The sequence below is a fragment of the Ascaphus truei genome, chromosome 19 (genome assembly GCF_040206685.1).
Source record: "Ascaphus truei isolate aAscTru1 chromosome 19, aAscTru1.hap1, whole genome shotgun sequence".
NCBI classification, from domain to species: Eukaryota; Metazoa; Chordata; class Amphibia; order Anura; family Ascaphidae; genus Ascaphus; species Ascaphus truei.
The window spans coordinates 32,027,081-32,046,970 of record NC_134501.1 but is presented as its reverse complement, the minus strand read 5'-3'; the positions used below and the strand labels follow the sequence as shown (position 1 = coordinate 32,046,970).

Here is a 19,890-nt window from a genome sequence, read left to right as displayed (position 1 = left end):
ACGCAAGGAGCACGCTTGAAAGGCAGGGGTATCACTTGGGGACACTTAAGTGGTAAAGTGGCCAAGGGCCTTGTATAGTTCATTTGGACACGGTGTAGGGGTATACGGTGGTTGGGAAGGATAATACTTCCTGAGATACAGGCCCCGTTATGGGGTGCCCGTATCCCTCTTGTCCCGCGGTCACGTGACCCACAATTTTAACATGGCGGGGATACCTGCACCCCATAACTGGGCCTGTAACTCAGGAAGTAGGGGGTCCCCAGACCTGAAATCAACTTTGTTCAGCTCAGGAGACCCCCTGCTCACGCACACTATGAATATAAATAAAATGTAAGCAGCTTCATTACCTTAGCAGCTAACCGCTAAGGTAATGATTTTTTATTTGGAGGGGGGGTGTGTTTGATACTAGTGTGGGGGAGCAGAGGGTCTTCCGAGCTAAACAGAGTTGATTTCAGCCTTGGGGACCCCCTACTTCCCGAGACACAGGCCCTATTATGGGGTGCCGATATCCCTCTGCATTGTTTAGATTTGATCACACAGGATTTTAACATGGCGGGTGTACCGGCACCCCATAACGGGTCCTGTAACTCAGGAAGTAGGGGGTCCCCGCACCTGAAATCAATGTGGTTCAGCTCCGGAGACCGACCCCTACAAAACTGTAATTTTAGAATTTTAATAAAACCCCCGCAATCGCCTGTGAGAGGCGCGCAGTTAGAGTGACTGATTCAGACTCTTACTGCGCGTCTATTACACAAAGGCAGACGCCAGTAGCATTCACACAGCAGGGGTCCCTGCTTTGGGCATCTAATGCGCCGCGGACATTTCTTTAAACACAGCGAATTTTGTCCCCGTTGATCACGGTTTCCCGCATAAATTACCACATAAAGTGTTCGAATAACGGCCGCCCCATCAGTATGTGTGGTGGGTATATATATATATATATATATATAGATGAGATATTACCAGATGGAGGTCCAGCAACAAAGAGACAGCACACCAGGGGTATATTCAAAGTAGTATGTATTGTAGAAACATACAGGCACCTCAGCCAACGTTTCGGTCAGGGCTGAGGAAGGTCTCTCTCATCTATTTGATTTTTTATGGGATTAGCATCTGGATACCTTGTGACATGTGAGTGCTGGTTGTTGCAATTATCTATATCTATATCTATATATATATCTATGTATATATATATATATATATATATATATATATGTATGTTGAAATATGTCTGTGAGTGGTCTGTACTTGCTTTGCTAGTCTCATGCTGTGTTTAAAAGCTGTGCAATACGTCAGCTTAAATGGCCTCCATGTGAATGGATTTTCCAGGGAAAAGGTAACACATTGTGTGCTCATTTGCATGTTATTTCCCAGAATCCCTCGCTGCAGTGGGAGCACTGTATGCGAGATGATAATGGTTGAAAGACCTGCAGACCTGGTTGCAGACCTGTCTAAGACATGGGCATGTACTCACAAGTGATATTCTTTATTGGCTATATGCTAACGGTGGAGGTTTTCTGTCGCCTTTTTCACCCACCATCACTTAAAATGTATATGATATATATATATATTTACCAGAACCAGTCATATGACAGCGAGACAGCACACAGTAGGTACTGTAGAAATGCAAAATACATTGTATTTAGGAATATGCAGGACACAATAACCAACGTTTTCAGTCCTCTCAGAGGGACCTTCCTCAGGGTGGTGCACTTAGGAATCAGTGAAGGTCGAGTATGTAGCATTTCCTCACATGTACAGGGTTCCTGTCCTTAGTTGACCGAAGTAGGGCTTCCGCCCTTTAACTAAACAAACAAACGCCTACTGTAGCCCCCACTGGACTTCTAACTAACTTGTAAGCTGGTTGGCACTCACCAGTCTAGTGTTTTATTAACGTAGCACCACAGTTCGGCTACCTTGGAGCTGGGGTCACAGAACAACAATGTCCCAGTTTGTTACAGGGTTTCTTCCTTACCCCGAGAGTTGCATAGAACACCTCTCCCCCACACCAGACTAACTGAAGCTCTGCTCCCTCTGGATTTAAAGGGCTTGGTTGCAGCACCTGGTTTGCAATTTGGACTTGAACATAAATCAGGCCCGGATAACTCTCCTACTTAACACACATCCTCCCCCCCCCAAGCTCAGCAACTTTGGGTTGAGCTACTGTTGCTGAGAGATAGTGGCTTTCCACATCAATCGCCCTTTCAACATCTTCACATTTGTTTGCAAGTCTCTCTTCAGTCACTTCTGAAGAATATTCTGCTGCTTTCTTTTTTGCAGGTTTCTCTTTATCACATTCTTTCTTTTCCAGTACTGCCTCTGCAGCTGTAATGCGTTCTTGAAGCTGCTCCATCTCAGAGATTAAACTCTGCCAAATCCTTTCAATCTCATCTCTTTCACTAAGACGTTTTTCATTCTTAGTTTCATTTTCTTTGACCTCTTCCATTCAAGAAGACACCTTTTCTTAAATAAATAAAATAATCTGCAATCTGTCTTTTCAAGTCATCAACTATCTGCTTCTGTTGTTTGAGCTCTTACTGGGTTGTCCATAATTTATCTTGGGTTTCAATCGACCGTCAATGTTTTTCTTTAGACCATGCTGTAGATTTTTGCGCCCTGCTTTAAGGTGTGCTGAAACTAATTTATTTCTTGGACAGCTACTTTGAAGTCGTTTTGAAGGGCTTTGAGTTCTTGAATATCCTCAAGCATTTCCTAGTTCATGATGTCCAGGGCTGACTTTGTGTCATTCAAATGTTCCTGCAGTTGTCCCGTCTCAAATTAGTTTATGCTACATTTGTTCAAGTTGTTGCCTTTCCCCTTTGGCTTTTATGTTTTTCAACGGTCTCTTGAAGAATTTCAACCGGAGAGGACAAATTGTTCACATGCTCTTTGTGATTGTCCCTCTCCACTTCTATAGACTTTTGCACCTCATCCTTACACACACACACACACACACACACACACACACACACACACACACACACACACACACACACTCTAAAATGTGCCTTGGAAAATCTGGGGCTATCACCAACAAGTCCCAGGTACATGCTGGGTACATTGGAAATACAATATAAACCCCGGCGCTTACAATTGCAGTTTACCCCAGTTCAAAGAAATGTCCATATAGCGTTGAAAGTTCTCTTGATAGTTCAAGTGGAAATTATGTGATAAAATCTGCTACTGGCTGGCACCCCGATGATCCTCCTGTATATGGATAGATAAGGGGAAACAGACCATTGCGCAGTAATGAGCACCAGGTTTCAATTCCAAAGACAATAAAGGTGTCAACTTACAAGAATGATGATGTTATGTTCAATTGAGAGAATCTGTTCTTTGGTCCACGTATTCTCCTATACTTCACGAATCCCACGTGTAGTTAGTCCTCAGTCAGCCTCATCTACTGGTTCATCACAGCTTAATACCCGAAAGTATTCTCCGTGGATCCCCAGAAATGAAATGACAATAGGAGATAATGGTGCAGACCGCTAGAATATTTAATAGGAATAAAAAACACCCAAGAGCTTACTCACATAAACTTTGTTAGTATAAAACAGCTGACAATGTGCCGTCCGCAGCTTGTATCAGGTGTTAAGCCTGGTGCACTGAGCTGCAAGCCCTCTCACTGCTCGCAGTCTCAATGTCAGCGCTACTCTCCGCGCAACTGGATGACGTCACACGATGGCGCCACCACGACCCTCCCTGCCGACGAACACCTCAACTCCTTCCCCAAACGCGTTTTGTGACGCTAGAACCGTCACTTCATCAGTGGTGTGGGGGAGTGATCAAACATTGGTGGTATTTATACTATAAGGAGCAGTATAACCCTCATGTTAAAACCATTACAATCAATTGCCTGCAATAAAATACACCTGTGTTGAGTGTCAAAACACTGCCACTAGAGTTAATTAACCCTGGGATTTAGCGGCTATGTTCCAACAGTCCAAATATATATTACAGTTTCTCTTAACGAACAATTAATCAATAAATGAAGATGGAATCATTGATTAATCTATTAAAAATGAGGCCAAATCGAAATCTATATTTAAGCCATTGGGTGACAGAGTCTTCAAGGTATAAATCCAAAAGGTCTCCCTTTTGGATAAATAGTTGAGTCTGTCACCCCACCTCCAATTGGCTTTAGGGCAATCTGTTCCCCTACAGATAAGTCCATCCGGCTTCTGATTAAGTTAGGGATGGGACTGCCAGGGACCCCCGCTGTTTATCCGATGGGCCATTAGTCTGTCTGCAGAAATGTCACTGAAATGTTGCAGCATGTACCTGGGTCTTGTTGGTGATTGCCCCAGATATGTTTTAGAGTACTCGTCGGCACTACAGTACAAAAAGGTGAACTATTCCGTATTCGGTGTAGAGCCCCTCCCTTGTGTGTGCTAAGTCAGAGTTGTAGGGGTATTCTGGGCTGAAGTTATAAGAGAGAGACCCCCACTACTAGTGGCTATGAACAGCTGGCTGAGGGTGCTAAAGGAGCGAGAGTAAACAGTGGTCAGTGCCCTCACCTGACTGTCAGGTCATTTGGCCCAAGGACTGCTTATTGGGAGGACAGGATCAGCAGGGAGTTTGTGAGTGGAGGGGACCTGAGGAAGAGAGGTCTCTGCTTGATCTTGATAGGAAGGCACTGTCCTGATCAAGGCTACACGCTTAAGCACCGTGCCCCTGGTTTGCCAGATTCGAGACTGGACTGGTAAGCCGTAAAATAATGTTAAAAAAAGAATGGCCTGACAGTTATGTCTTTATTTCTGTCTCACAACAACTTCTTTAATCTCCCAAACCGTGCTGGTTCCGAACTCCTCCTAGTATGTAATGGACAAAAAGGAAAAGACCATTGCGCAGCCACAAGAATCCATAAATAACTCCACAACAGATTAAAGTAATGAACTTACAGACTTGCTGTGTTATTGTTCCTTTGAGACAATCTGTGCTTTTAACCTCTTCTCTTCCAGATATCACGAATCCCACGTGTTGTATGTCTATCCTCCAGGTTTTCTGTCTGTTCACAGCATTACCACTTGGTCATAGTTCCCATGTGTTCCCAGAAAGGAAATAACATGAAAGATGATGGTGCAGATTGATAAAAATTTATTACAATAAAAAAAAAAAACAGCCAAGGGCTTACTCACATAAACCAGGCTGTGTAAAAACAGCTGACAACGTGCCGTCCGCAGCTTGATACAATCAGGTAGGCAGGCTTCTGGGAGGATGGCGCTATTGTTGTTTGCAAACCCTGAAGTGGCGTCTAACTCTCAGTAGTTACTCTGCGAGATTCGCCCCCGCTATTTGCTATAGCTTCCTCTATCTCAGCTTGAGGTGGCCAGCACTGCAGAATGTGCTCTGCTCACCTCTCTGGGTAACTGCCATCAGCCCGCGCTAAGCCTCGTGATGTCACACTCTGGCGTCTCTCCTGATCTCTATGCTCCTGCTTCTGAAGACCGTGTCAGTTCTAGCTCCTCCCTCTCCATACGCGTTTCGTGATGCAATGTGGTCACTTCATCAGTGGATGAGGGGGGAGTTGCTACCTACTGATATATATACCCTGGAAGGTGATGAATACTAATTGCAAATTAATTGCAAATTAATTGATTAAAAGCGAATAAACTGATTAAAATTGCACACATCTACTTACATGATAAGAGCCACTAGGGAATCATCCCTGGGATTAAGTGGCAATGCACCAAGCTCATAGACATAACATTTCTTACCATTCCACATAAAAAATAATAATAATGAAAACAATTATTACATGATTGATCATTACATACAGCAGTGGGGGTCACTTCAATCTATCAAAAAGGAGGCCAGATCGAAGTCTATATTTAAACCATGCGGTGACAAGGTTTTGAGGGTATAAATCCAGAAGGTCTCCCTTCTGGATAAATGGGTCAGCCTGTCACCTCCTCTCCAATTGGCCTTTGGGCATTCTATGCCCCTACAGTACATATCAATCCCTCTGGGTTTTGGTTGTGTTTGCTTTTAAAGTGGTTTGACACACTATGAGTTTCCAGCCCCCTTTTTATGTTGTATACATGCTCTGCCAGTCTACGTTGGAGTTTCCTCCCTGTTCTCCCCACGTACTGCAACCCGCATGGGCACTCTAATAAGTATACGCAGTACATACTCTTACAGTTTATAAAAGTGTTTACATCATAACTTTTACCTGTTACATTTGATTGAAATTTACTGCCTTTAACACTGAAAGAACAACCTATGCATTTGTTGCATGTAAAGAAACCTTTCAGGTTAGATAACCACATGGTGCTACTTATTTTAGGCCCACTGAGGGGACAACTAGGTGATAGTTTACTTTTCAAGTTGTCAGCACGTTTATAAACAATTTGTGGGTGTTCTGGCAGGAATGTATTCAATATTGGGTCTCTAAGGAGGATCCCCCAATGCTTATTTATAATTTTCTTTATTTCTGGGGCCATACTATTGAATTTGGTGATAAAGGGGATAAATTCTCCTTGAACAGTGGACGTCTTTTTACTGTTATTAGGGTTGATAAGACTAGACCTATCTATATCTTTAACTGCACAGATAGCTTTATTAACCCTTTCCCTGCTGTAGTCTCGCTCAAGAAAATTTTCTCTAAGGGAGTTCAATTGGTTTGTGCAAACATCCTTCTGTGAGCAGTTTCTTTTTATTCTTAGGGCTTGTCCCTGTGGGATATTTTGTATCCATTTTGGATGGTGGTGGCTAGAAGCCAAAAGTTACGTATTAGCATCCACCTCCTTATGGTATGTTTTTGTTTGTATCTGATTGTTTTCTACATACAGGGTTAAGTCTAAGAAATTGATACTTATACTACTGCAGGTAAATGTGAATTTTATATTAAAAGGATTATTATTCAAATATACTTTAAACAATTCTAGATCATCCATCGTCCCCCTCCAGACACACAGCACATCGTCGATACATCTCTTCCAGAGCACCACGTTTGCACCATATGGATTGTTGTTCCAGTTCTTTTTTCCAGAGCACCAGGTTTGCACCATATGGGTTGTTGTTAATTCCTAATTAATAAATTCACTTTATTCACAGGATATTTGCACACTCTTGTGCAGAACTTGGTCAATAATGGATATGTAAGGGATGAGACAGTCCGGGCTGCTCCCTATGATTGGCGAATTGCTCCTAGTGAGTATGTAGAATAACATTACATTCTCACAATGAAATGTAGACTTCCATAATGTCACACGTAACAACACTACTGTTTACCTGTCTTCTATTCTTGCTCCTGGATTTTATCACACTGTAAGACAATTTACATATTAACACTGCATAGTAAATAAACTCTTCAGGCTTTAAAGCAGCAGTCCAAGCTGTGTTTTCCCCCCTTTAATATGTGCATCAATACAATACACACAATGATCAGTAATTAGCTAAGTTGTAGATCGATCCATTCTCCTGTGATCGATCGGGGTTCAGGGACTCAGGGGTTCACTAAATGGCTGTCACTTCAGCAGAAGAGGACCAAAGATGCAAAGTTATGTGGGGAAGATCATGTGACCAGGCAGTCACTAGATACAATTGGTGCACTGCTAGAGAGAGGACAGGGCTTAAAAAGGGGTATGCCAGAACCATTTTCAGAAGAGGAAGGGCATGTGACTTTGTAAATGGTTGCTATATAAACAAAACATGCTTGTTACATTATAATACATTACAAATATAATTCCAAATTGTTTAAAAAAATGCTACAAGTATTTTCTCATAGTACAGAACTGATTAATTTAAAAATCACTCACATGTAAGATATTGCTTGGTCTGCAGCTTTTAGGGCCGTAAAGGTACAAATTATGTCAGTTTGACTCTGCGTCATTTTGCATCAATCTGTAAAATGTGCTACTGTATACAATAATTTGTCTCCACTCCAGTCCACTTGTGCCAGTGATCATTTCAGGGAGCAGTTATACAGATGCAGCGGCCGTTATTCGAACAAATCTCGAAATGGATTCTCGAGATATGCCCGTGATCCTCACTAGATTTGCCTGGGCAGACTATAATGGGTCCCTGCTGAGTCCTACCTGGGTCTGCCTCTGTAAGAGACGTGCAGTGAGAGGCTGAATCAGTCACTCTAACTGCGCACCTCTCACAGGCGATCGCTGGGGTTTTATTTAATTTTAAACATTATAGTAACGTAGCAGGGGGTCTCCGAAGCTGAACCGCATTGATTTCAAGTCCGGGGACCCCCTACTTCCCGAGATACAGGCCCCGTTATGGGGTGCCGGTATCTCCTATGCATGGAAATGTCTCGCGTCACGTGATCGGGACATTTCCATGCATAGGAGATGCACCCCATCTGTGTCAAATGTAAGAAACAAGATTAATAGGCTTGCTACACATGCTTCTGGTGCAAAGTGGTAAAGATTAATATGTTTGCTCTACATTTTGGAGAAAATTGCTCTAGCTTTAAACATGACCTCAATATCTGTTACATTTAATTGATATTCCCATAAATAATTCACAGCTCCAGTTAGTGTCTCTTAAGTAGCTTTTTTCTTTTCAATGTCTACATGAAAGTATTTTAATACTTGTGCCCACTAAATTCTAACCTTCTTGGGTGTAATGCTTGGCCATAGGGCTAAGAAGTACATTATTTTCACCTTCTGCAAAAGTATTTTTTCCAATGTTTCTTCATCTGCTCCAATTGCCTTCTCTTTCTCTCAGATGGACAGAAGGAATACTTTCAGAAACTTAAGCTTCTCATCGAGCAGATGAGCGAGGAGTACGATAAACCGGTCTTCATAATTGGGCACAGCCTTGGCAACTTGTATCTTCTATACTTCCTTAACCGGCAGCCCCAGGAATGGAAAGATAAATATGTCAAAGGATTTATATCCCTTGGAGCACCATGGGGGGGCGCTGTAAAACCCCTCCTCGTCCTGATGTCAGGTCAGTAAACATAGTAGAGTCAGTTGAGTAAAACCAGTGTGGATTGAACAATTCTAAGTCACTCCTATTTAGAGATGGGTGAATGTGTCAAACTTCTTTGTGGTCCTTTGACCAAAGTTTGAGCCATTGCTGGATATTCTGATGCTGTTTAAACACAACAAATCCTGCGAATGCTCAGCCACCATCGCTTTCCCTCCACCCTCCATTTGTGCAAATGTCATAAAATCCATTGTTTGTGAATTTGTAAAACAAAATGGAGTTTCGCTTGAACATGCACTAAGCCCCTCCCACTTCCTCACTGTTCGTGTTCACATAGTGTGATTGTGAGGGAAGGGAGCAGGGTGTGGGCTGCGGGGACTGGTGATGTGGGTAGGTAAGTATGCAGGTAGGAACAGGCAGGCACAGGAGGTAATGGGCAGGGGACAGCAGGGAGACAGATTGTTTCATATTTATTTTTGTTATTGAAAATGGTGGCCGTGGCATTAGGTTCTGTGCCAGTCCCTCCTGTGAGGCTTAGGAGGGATTTTAACATTTGTTTTTTTTTTGTTTTTTTATAACTTAAATTTTATTGAATCAAGACAGCATAAAATACATTACAGAATACTTTTGTCTTGTATGCAAACAATATTTTAACAATTATATAAGTAACAACGAGGCCCTGCTGTGCTTCGGGACCCGGTCTTCTGGGTACTTTGGTGTGGACTATATAGTCCAAGCCGACTCTACTTAAATGGACAAACAGACACATATAACTCAACTTAAAAGGGGAGACAATACATACTCACAGAAAAAGAAAAAAAAAAAAAGGAAGGTTGAGGCGGGATGGGGAGGGGAAAGGGGTAGGTTGGGGGTGAGGTAGGGGGAGTGCGTTGGTAGTAGGTGCGACACGTGGCTCCGTGCTAAGCATCGCAGATGTTTGCAAGCTGAGTCGTCTCTCTTATTACTTATGTTATAATGCTGCTATAAGGGGTCCTGGGTGAATAGAATACTTCCTGTAAGCCCCTCCCAAGGAGAACGCAACATTTGTTTTTTAATCCTATTGTTTATATATTCAAATTCGATTGCAAATGTCCAACGAAAGAGCGGAAAAATGCAAATATGCAATTTTTGAGCCTGAGTTGCGAACCTATACACAAAAAGGAAGCGCAAAAGAGAAAAAACCATCAGTCAATATTCCAAAGCTTTATAAATTGACTCAAAATAACAATATCAGATAAAATACAAGAATTAATTAAAAAAGATCACATAGGATCTGTAGACCCACACAGTTTTCTTCTTCAGGAGGAAGCGTCATATGACGCGAAACGCGTAGATGTGACGTCATCACTCAGCGGGGAGCGAACGTGATGACGGAAGCCCAGCCTGCTGCGGATACCCAGCGGTCCAGCACTGGGGGTGTTCTACTTCATATGTAAGCAGTAATACAATCCTCTGCACCCTGTACTTACTTAGTTGTAGTTCTGTGGGTTTTGAATTGAGAATTCATCATTGTGCATAGACTGTGTGGGTCTACAGATCCTATGTGATCTTTTTTATTAATTCATGTATTTTATGTGATATTGTTATTTTGAGTCAATTTATAAAGCTTTGGAATATTGACTGATGGTTCTTTTCTCTTTTGCGCTTCCATTTTGTGTATATGTTCTGGTTTGACCCCGCTGATAACGGGAGAGTGGGAGCAGCAGAGGGATAAAGACATCTTTTTACAGATATATAAAGGGAATCATGTCACTGCGCATACTATTTCTTTTTGAGTTGCGAACATCAAGGAAGAAAGGAACTGGTTAATTTGCGGCGAATGCGAATTTTCATGAAAGTTTTGCCCATCTATACTCCCATTACCAGGAAAAGCCACCTATGTATATACAGGATGCACAGGTAATGTAGAATTGCAAAACAACATAGTCAAATAGCATGAAGACAACATTATGAAACAGTGTATTTATGGAGGGGGAAACATAGTGTTATTACTGAACACCTGCAACATACTCTGTTTTAAGCTAAGAAATAGAGGGAGATTCACAATGGCCCATTGTAGGGTAACACACCTGATTTGGCATTAACTGCCATTAACCTAATTCGCAAATAACACTGGATCGTTTGCGTTACTCTGGAACCGGAAAGGATTGTCTTTGACACTTGTAATGTTAAGGATTTGTGAAACTGTGGCAGCCCTGCCCGCTCCCTCTGATTGCAGAACTCCTCGATCGCCTTTGTGATGCTACCATCTCCTCCAAACTCAAACTAAGAGGAGACTATAATTTGGTTGGGGACAAGTGGAACACTGCTTTCAACACCAGAGATGGTCACTATGAGTATCTCGTCATGCCCTTCGGGCTATGTAACTCCCCTGCAGTTTTCCAATATTTTGTCAATGAGATCTTCAGAGATTTGCTTGGTTCTTGTATAGTCGTCTATCTTGACATTCTTATTTTTGCTAAGACCTTCAATCAACATCGTCAACAGGTGAAGGTGGTGCTTCAACGCCTTTGTGAGAATTCACTTTTTGCCAAACTTGAAATGTGAATTCGAGAAGTCTAGTCTTACTTTCCTTGGATACATCATATCCGCTCAGGGCTTACAGATGGATCCTGCTAAGGTCTCTGCTATCTCTGCTCTCTCCCTCTCAGTCTTCCAGACTTACAGGTAACCTTGGAGCAGGGTGCATCCCACTGGGGCCCCTTTGTTACTGCCAGACCTGGTGGAGACTGCCCAGTGGTTGGGATATGAGTTAGCTGGCGGAAGTTGCTGCTTGTGGACGCGTTTCCCATTGGCTAATTCCTAATTTCCGCCCACCCAATTTTTTTTAAGCTGGCTTGGCACGCTCCCATCAGCAGCCAGACGATCCCCCATTCTGATTGGCTGGTGGGAAACATTTCCATGCTCTTATTGGTGGGCAATACCTGTTCCATGTTAGACATAGGACACAGAAATCTTTGTAAGGGACTGCCCAATCAGAGAGCTCTCTCTCTCCCTCTCAGTCTTCCAGATTTACTGGTAACCTTGGAACTTGGTCAAGTGACGCGCCTGCAGGTTACCCAGGCATTAGGCATTGAGGTGCCAGGGAAGACTAGCCTAGCTGAGGACAAGTTCTGAGGAATAATGTTATTTGTTCCAGGTTTATTCCAGGTTTATTCCAGTGACATGGAGCGGACAGGGTAAGACTTTGCTGAAGCAGGCGCCCTGCACCTAGTTGAGGCTAGTTTTCAACCCCAGATCTCCAGTAAGTGTATTCTGTCTGTATTTTGTATTTCATTGTGTGTACATGGGTTTACCCAAATAAACCTCATTTTATTCCACCATCTTGTTTTGCCTAGTGAATGATCCCAGAAAAATATAAATGTGTTAAAAGTCCTGGTCTCCCGTGACCATCATCACTCCAGATTTGTTGGTCACCCAGGTATTAAGAAGAGCACAAGTTTCTCGAGTGGTCCTTCTGGTGGCCGGAGATCAGGAAATACATCAAAGACTTTGTCTTGGCCTGCGTGGTCTGTTCATGAACCAAGGTGCCACTCTCTCTACCTTGTAGGCTACTTTATTCTCTTCCCATTTCATCCCATCCATAAACACACCTATCCATTCATTTCACTGTGAAGCTTCCTCCCTCCCGGGCATGACTGTAATCCTAGTCGTGGTTGACCGCTTCTCCAAGCAGACATATTTCTTCCCTCTGAAAAAGCTTCCTTCTGTTCTAGACCTGGCGGATATTTTCATCAGTGAGGTATTCCGCCTGCATGGCTTACTAACAAATATTGTCTCTGAGATTGGCTCTCAATTAATCGCAAGATTCTGAGAGGCTTTTTGTTGTCGTTTGGCAATTGACACAGCATTTTTCCTCCACCTACCACCAGCAGTCCAATTGACAGATGGAGAGGACCAATCAAACGCTGGAGCAGTTCCCCCTGTGCTATGTCTGCCAGCAGCAAGACGATTGTGCGAACCTCCTACAGTACCTCTGGCAGAATTCACCATGAACTCCCTGTCCCAAGAGTCCCTGAAGTGCTCTCCCTTCTTCACGGCACTTGGGTATAACCTGACTACCCTTCCCCATGACTCCTCGGCAGTAGGTGTCCCTGCAGCTGATACCTGGCCTGGTCTTCCAGCTTGAACTCCCTCCATCACTCAAGATTCCATCCACCTTCATGTCTCCTTGCTGAAACCAGCCATCCGGCTCCAATTTCCTTGGACGGTCAACCGGAGAATGTCGTCCAGAAAACCATAAACTCCCTCCAGTACCTCGTCAACTGGAAGGGATACGGCCCTGCAGAGATGAGTTGGGTCAAGGCATCCGACGTCGACGCTCCTGCCTTGGGGCAAAACTTCCACAAGGCATTTCCTGCCAAGCCTGCCCCTAGGGATTTGGACTGCCTCTAAAAGGGGGATACTATTAAAATCTCCAACATGGATGCCTTCTGACTTCGCTGCAACTACCAACATGGCAGCTGAGGCAGCGAAGTCGGCCTCTTCCTGAGCTGGATTGCTCACACCTGCCTTCTCCCTTTTTATAAGGCTTCAATTTCCTTCTTTCCTTGTCTGTGCAAGGTACTCCCTGCCTTGTTCCTACTGGAAGCCTTTTTCCTGCCTCAAACTAAGTGTGCAAATTAGAGTAATATTTCAAGCCCCCTTGGGTTAAGCCTGACTTACCTTTTCTCGTATATTCTTGAATAACTTTATATTGCTACTGTTTTTTTATACATTAAAGAAGAAACTTGATGAGATCAAAACGAACACAGGAGTCTTTCCTTATCTTTCTGAAGTGAAACTTCTTTGCTGGCACCTAGTACATTTTTCCTAGCACAAATCTCCTTCATGGTGACGGAAGTTTGTAACGGAAGTGACGTGGGTGACCTGTGTTGGCTGCGCATGCGCAGAAGTGTCCGGCGCACAGTGCGAATTCGCACAGGCACCTGACGCACATACGCAGAAGCAAGGACGAACACACACAGTCTTGCGACTTAGGTTGTAATAATTTATAGAATGCAGAGGAATAGAAAACATATTAAACGTTTCTTAAAGTAGATAGGTAAGACTTTAACAAGCAATTTACATGTATCCAAGTCCTTCCCCAATTCTTACCTAAGCAAAACGTAAAACCAATGATGAGTAATATGCACCCAACAACTTTCACAACTTGACACAAAAATCTTTGTTAGTGGTCTTCAATAACAAAGATTATTGTGTCAAGTTTTGTAAATTGACAGGGGCAATTTATTAGTTCGGAATAAGGCAGCATTTTTATATTACAACCCGTTGAATTGTAGATAATCGCTGGTAGATATTAAAAGAGAAATGTTAAACCAGTAAGAACGTTCTAAGTGAAACTTCTTTGTGTTTTGTCACTGAAATTGTATTTTGATTTTGATGTTTTTAATTGAATGAAAAACTTTTGAGAGTATGTATGTCTTTATTTTTATAGCGCCATTAATGTACATAGCGCTTCACAGTAGTAATACACGTGATAATCATATAAATAACAAATAATACAAATAACAGATCATGGGAATAAGTGCTTCAGACTTAAAAATAACATTTAGAAAAAGGAATCCCTGCTCTGAAGTGCTTATAATCTAATTGTTAGACGGAACATACAGATACCATAGGAGGGCATACTGGTAAGTGTATCTGAAAGGGGCCAAGCTTTATATATCAGATTTGTAGTGTTAGCCATGAAGCTACTGTACTCACATGCTTCGTTAAGCAGGTGTGTTTTAAGGTGGGTATTAAAGGTGGATAGAAAGGGTGCTAGTCGGGTTTTGAGGGGAAGGGCATTCCAGAGTTGTGGGGCAGTCAGTGAGAAAGGTTTAAAGTGGGTGAGGGCTTTAGATACTGCACCGACACACTTTATTCGAGCAAATACCCAGTATGTACCTGGCAGATACCTGAAATGCGCCGCTCCTCACCTCTGACAAGCCCCGTTGCGTTTGCCTTCCCAGCCTGGGTTCATGCCTGGCTGACGGGCGGCTGATCTGTTAAATGATAATGATTAGGATTTAATAGGCTGCAATGCTTCGCGTGTCTACCAGATGGCATAAATTCATGAATTGTAATGCAGTATATATATATATACTGTGCAGTATTGCAGCCAGCGGGAATAAAATGCTTCAATCCCTGCCTGGAAAATACCTCAATGCACTCGGGCAGAAAACAGTCACAAACCTCAATACACCCGGGTATACCCGAATTCGTGGGACTAGTCGAGCTCGAATAAAGTGTGTCGCCAGTGTACAAAGGGGGTAGAGAGAAGACATCCTTGAGCGGAACGCAAGAGTCGGGATGGTGCATAGCGAGAAATTATTGTTGATCCAGGGGGTAATCTGATTTCCAATTATTGGAGTCAGGAAGGAATTTATTTTTCCCCTTATGAGATATCTTTGGATGATATGATACTGGATGTTTTGCCTTCCTCTGGATCAATATACTGTAAGTACGGATATAGGATAAAGTATCTGTCATCTAAATTTGACATAAGTTGAATTTGATTGACATACTGTATTGTTTTTTTCAACCTCATCTTCTATGTAACATTCCTCTTGATACATAGAGTCCCAGATGTCCCTCTTTAATATAAAAACTTTTTTGACCTATCATAATTAGGTCTGTCATTTACTATTTGCAGGTGATACCCATGGAATTCCAATGGTCTCCAATATCAAGATTCGTGAGGAACAACGTATGACCACTACAAACCCTTGGATGCTTCCTACAAACTTGGCTTGGCCAGAATCCCATGTCTTTATTTCTACCCCCTCATATAATTACACCTACCGTGATTACCAGCGTTTATTCCATGACATTGGGTTTGAGGATGGCTGGTACATGTGGGACGATACAAAGGGCCTTCTAGAAGGGCTTCCCCCACCAGGTGTTGAAGTATACTGCATATATGGCACAGGTATCCCCACTCCAGAGACTTATGTTTATGGGGAAGGATTTCCCAATGAGCCTCCTTTGGAAATCAGCTATTCAGATGGCGATGATACAGTACATAAGAGAAGCATGGAGCTTTGTAAGCGTTGGAATAATCAGCAGAAAGAGAAAGTGCATGTCATTGAACTGAATGGAATGGATCATCTTAGCATGGTCTTCAGCAACAGAACATTAAACATTATTAACGACATCCTGCTGGGGAGCGATTAAGCAAATTGTGAGGATCAGAAAAATGTATTTGAGTGGGGAGTGACTTAGCATGTAAAACAAATAACACAGAGGGGGCTGTTCATTATTGACATCAATGGGGGACGTGGGGGTGGGGGAGGGGGGTTCTTTCCGATAGTGCCCACATTGACACAGTTTAAGAATAACCTCCCAGAAACCTTCATTTCTCACTGTTATAAACTACAGTAGCCTAGCCCATTTATAGGTTAAACATATGTACAGTAGCAGCCAATTTTTTACATTTTCATTCTACCGAGACATATTTAATTCCAGTTTATGTTGCTCTTGACTTATACAAAATATTTGCTGACTTGCTTTTGTTGATGTTTAGCATGAGCAAAATACCACATTAAACTCTTTCTTTGCAAGCCTAAGTATTGGGAGTGTACATTTTTCTGGCTGATTGTGTGACAAATCGATAGCCTTCTCTATAACCTTCCAAGACAAAAGTCTATGCACCCAAAAACCAAATCCCCTCCCAACACGGTGCTGTATTTAATTGTGCAGATGTAAACTTTTTTGTAGTCCATGGAAAATTACAAAAATGGCTGCCATCATGAGATGAATGCATGTGCGGTGCTTGCATACGCTGAACCAACAAGGTGGAGAATACAGCTACAGTATTCATGTATGTGCATACAGAGAAATACATGTGTATATATATGTATGTATATACTAGCTGATATACCCGGCGCTTTCCCGCTCCCCCCTCTCTATGCTCCCCCCTCTCTCTCTCGTGCTCTCTCTCCCTATTCCCCTCTCTCCCCCCCCGTTCACAGCTCCGTCCCCCCCACCCCCCCGTTCACAGCTCCGATCCCCCCCCTGCACAGCTCCGCCCCCCCCCCCCCACCCGTTCACAGCTCCGATTCCCCCCCAGTCCACATCTCTGGTTGATTACCGGCGGGGGTGTCTTGCTGTGGGGGGGGGTTTATCGGCGGTGGCTGACTGCGGGGTTGGGTTGTTTGGTGGTGGGTCGGGGGGGTGTGGGGGCTGGTTGGTTGGCGGTAGCTCACTCACTGTGGGGCTGGTGGGTTGGTCATCGGCGGCTGGCCGCTGCGGGGGCCGGCAGGAGGGTTGCGAGGTGGGTCGTTCTGGTTCCCCCCCGTTCACAGGTCCTGTAACCCCCCCAGTTCCCAGCTCTGAACGTGGCCCTGGCCGCAGGGTCACCAACAGAAATCATGGGGCCCCCGGTCAAATGAAAGGAGCAGCCCCCCCCCCCAACCCATAGCACACCCCTCCCCCAACCCATAGCGCACCTACCACAGAAAATATTTTTTTAGCGCGCAACTTTTAATTAACCCCCCCAATACATATAGAAATACACCCCAAACGCCACCACAAACATATACAAATATATCCCAACCCCCACAATACATATACAAATATACCCCTACCCCCCCAACACATATAAAAATATACCCCAACCCCCCCCCCCCACAATACAAATTAAAATACACCCCAAAATACAAAAAAAACTGACACTTACCTGAGGTTGGTATCAGGTCAGGGCCGGTGGCTGTGGGGAGGAGGGGTGCTGGTGGGGGGTGTGTTGTGGCTGCGGGAGGGGGGGGGCAGTGGGCCAGTGGGTGTGAAGGGGGACCGTTGCTATGGGGGGGCGGTAGGCTGAGCATACAATACATATATAAAAGACCCCAACTACCCCCCCAATACATGTATAAAATACCCCAACCCCCCAATACATGTATAAAAGACCCCCCCTTCCCCAATACATGAATAAATACCCCAATACATATAAACATCAGACTTACCTTGGGGCTGATCTCAGGTCAGGCCGGTGGCTGCAGGGGGGGGGGGTGCGGTAGGCTGGTGGCTGCAGGAGGGGGCTGTGTGCTGGTGGCTGCAGGGGCGGGGGGAAGGTGTGCTGAGTGAGGTGCCAGTGTGCTGCGGGGGGGGAGGTGCTGCGGGGGGTGCAGTGTGCTGCAACGGGGGGGTGGGAAGTTGTGCCGTGTGCTGCAGGGGTGCCGGTGTGTGGCGGAGGGGGTGCCTGTGAGGTGCTGGTGTACTGGGGGGGGGCGGTGAGGGCTGGGGGTGTGCTTTATGTGGGGTTCGATGGTGCAGGTGTGCAACGTGGGGGCCCTATAGTGCGGAGGGTGCGGGGGTGCAGCGTGGGTGCCCGATGCTGCGGAGGATGCGTGTGTGGTGCGGGTGGGCAGCATGCGGGCCTGATGCCTCAGGGGGTGCGGGGGTGCTGTGGGGGGGAGAAGGTGGGCCGTTGTGCTGCTGGGGGGAGAAGGTGTGCCGTGTGCTGCGGGGGTGCCAGTGTGCTGGAGGAGGGTGGTGCTGTACTGGGGGGGGTGGCGGTGAGGTGCTGGTGTGCTGCGGGGGGCCAGATGCTTGGGGGGGGTGCCGGTGTGCTGTGGGGGGAGGTGTTCCGGGGTGTTGTTGGTGTGCGCGGGGGGGGGGGCGCCAGTGTGCTGCGGGGGGGCCTGATGCTGCGGTGGTTGTGGGTGTGCTGCGGGGGTGGGAAGGTGTGCCGGGGTGCTGCGGGTGTTGTTTTTGTGTGCTTTGTGCTGCTGGGGGTTTCAGGTGTGCTGCGGGGCGTGCGGGTGTGCTGCGCGGGGGGGGAATGTGTGCCGGGGTGCTGCGGGTGTTGTTGGTGTTCACGGGGGGGTGCAGGTGTGCTGCGGGGGGGAATGTGTGCCGGGGTGCTGCGGGTGTTGTTGGTGTTCACGGGGGGGTGCAGGTGTGCTGCGGGGGGGGGGGGATGTGTGCCTGGGTGCTGCGGGTGTTGTTGGTGTGCACGGGGGGGTGCTGGTGTAATGCGGTGGGGGTTGTGTGGGTGAGCTGCGGGGGGGATGGAGTGCCGTAGGTGCTGCGGGTGTTGGTGTACGCGGGGGGTGCGGGTGTGCTGCGGGGGGAACGATGCTGCTTGGGGTGCGGGGGTGCTGCATGGGGCCCGACCGGCGCTCGAGTGAAGAGAACATTACCTCTTGCTCGGAGTAGTGAGGACGGGGCCACTGGGTGAGAAGGAGAAGCGCAGAGTCACCGCAAACCACGGCCAATGGGAGAGGGCTACAGCGAGAGGTGTGGCCAGCCGCCAACCAATCAGAAAACGCACAAACCCACAGACAAACATTTCAGTTGTGTGTGTGTGTGTATTATATGTACATATACAGTATATATATATATATACAGTATATATATATATATATATATATATATATATATATACACACACTATATATATGTGTGTGTATAGCCGAGGCCCCTTATCTCCGTGGTCGGTGTGGGAGTGGGCGTGATATCTATAGGGTGCTCAGGTAGCACCAGATGCCACCATATTGGATTCTCAAGCATAGGCAGAGGAGTCCTCGTGCATGCGCAGTACTAGAGTTGCGGCGCTCATCTTGCTCACGACACCGCAAAGGACTACATGTCCCAGAAACCTTAGGGGCACTAGCAGAGAACAGGGAAAGGATACAGTTTGGCGCGAAGAGAGTGCCCCAGTCAGAGCCGAGACATCAACAGGGAAGGTAGTTTCCGGGTGCTGGTGGCTCCCGGACTAGACCTAGAGTTACCCCGCAGGTCCCAGCTAGGCCCTGAGCCATTCTAGGTTGTGTGTGCATAGGCAAGGTCCCAGATAGGGACGCTCCCCTTAGTGTTGCTTATAGAGTCTTGCTGCGCCGATGGACCAGACCACAGGACCCTATAGACTTTAAGGGAGCCACTCTAGCTGGAGCTCCCTCAAGAGCCTTATGCCATCGGAAAGGGGTGGAGGGATTCGGCAGACCCCGTGTCGTGGGATCATAGTGTGATCCTGCATATCCACCATCTCCAAATTAACCTGGTCTGGGCTGAAACCAGGAG

The 19,890-nt window shown here is 45.4% G+C and overlaps 1 protein-coding gene across 1 annotated transcript in view; it reads left to right on the top strand.

Annotated features, from left to right (window-relative positions):
• Positions 1-16,436, top strand: part of LCAT (lecithin-cholesterol acyltransferase) — a 79,838-nt gene extending 63,402 nt beyond the window's left edge. Inside the window, exons 4-6 of the mRNA XM_075577092.1 lie at positions 7,057-7,152; positions 8,683-8,907; positions 15,524-16,436. Coding sequence (XP_075433207.1) covers positions 7,057-7,152; positions 8,683-8,907; positions 15,524-16,044 — 842 coding nt within the window. The 3' untranslated portion in view covers positions 16,045-16,436. The remainder of the gene's footprint in view (positions 1-7,056; positions 7,153-8,682; positions 8,908-15,523) is intronic.
• The last annotated feature ends 3,454 nt before the right edge of the window (positions 16,437-19,890 follow it).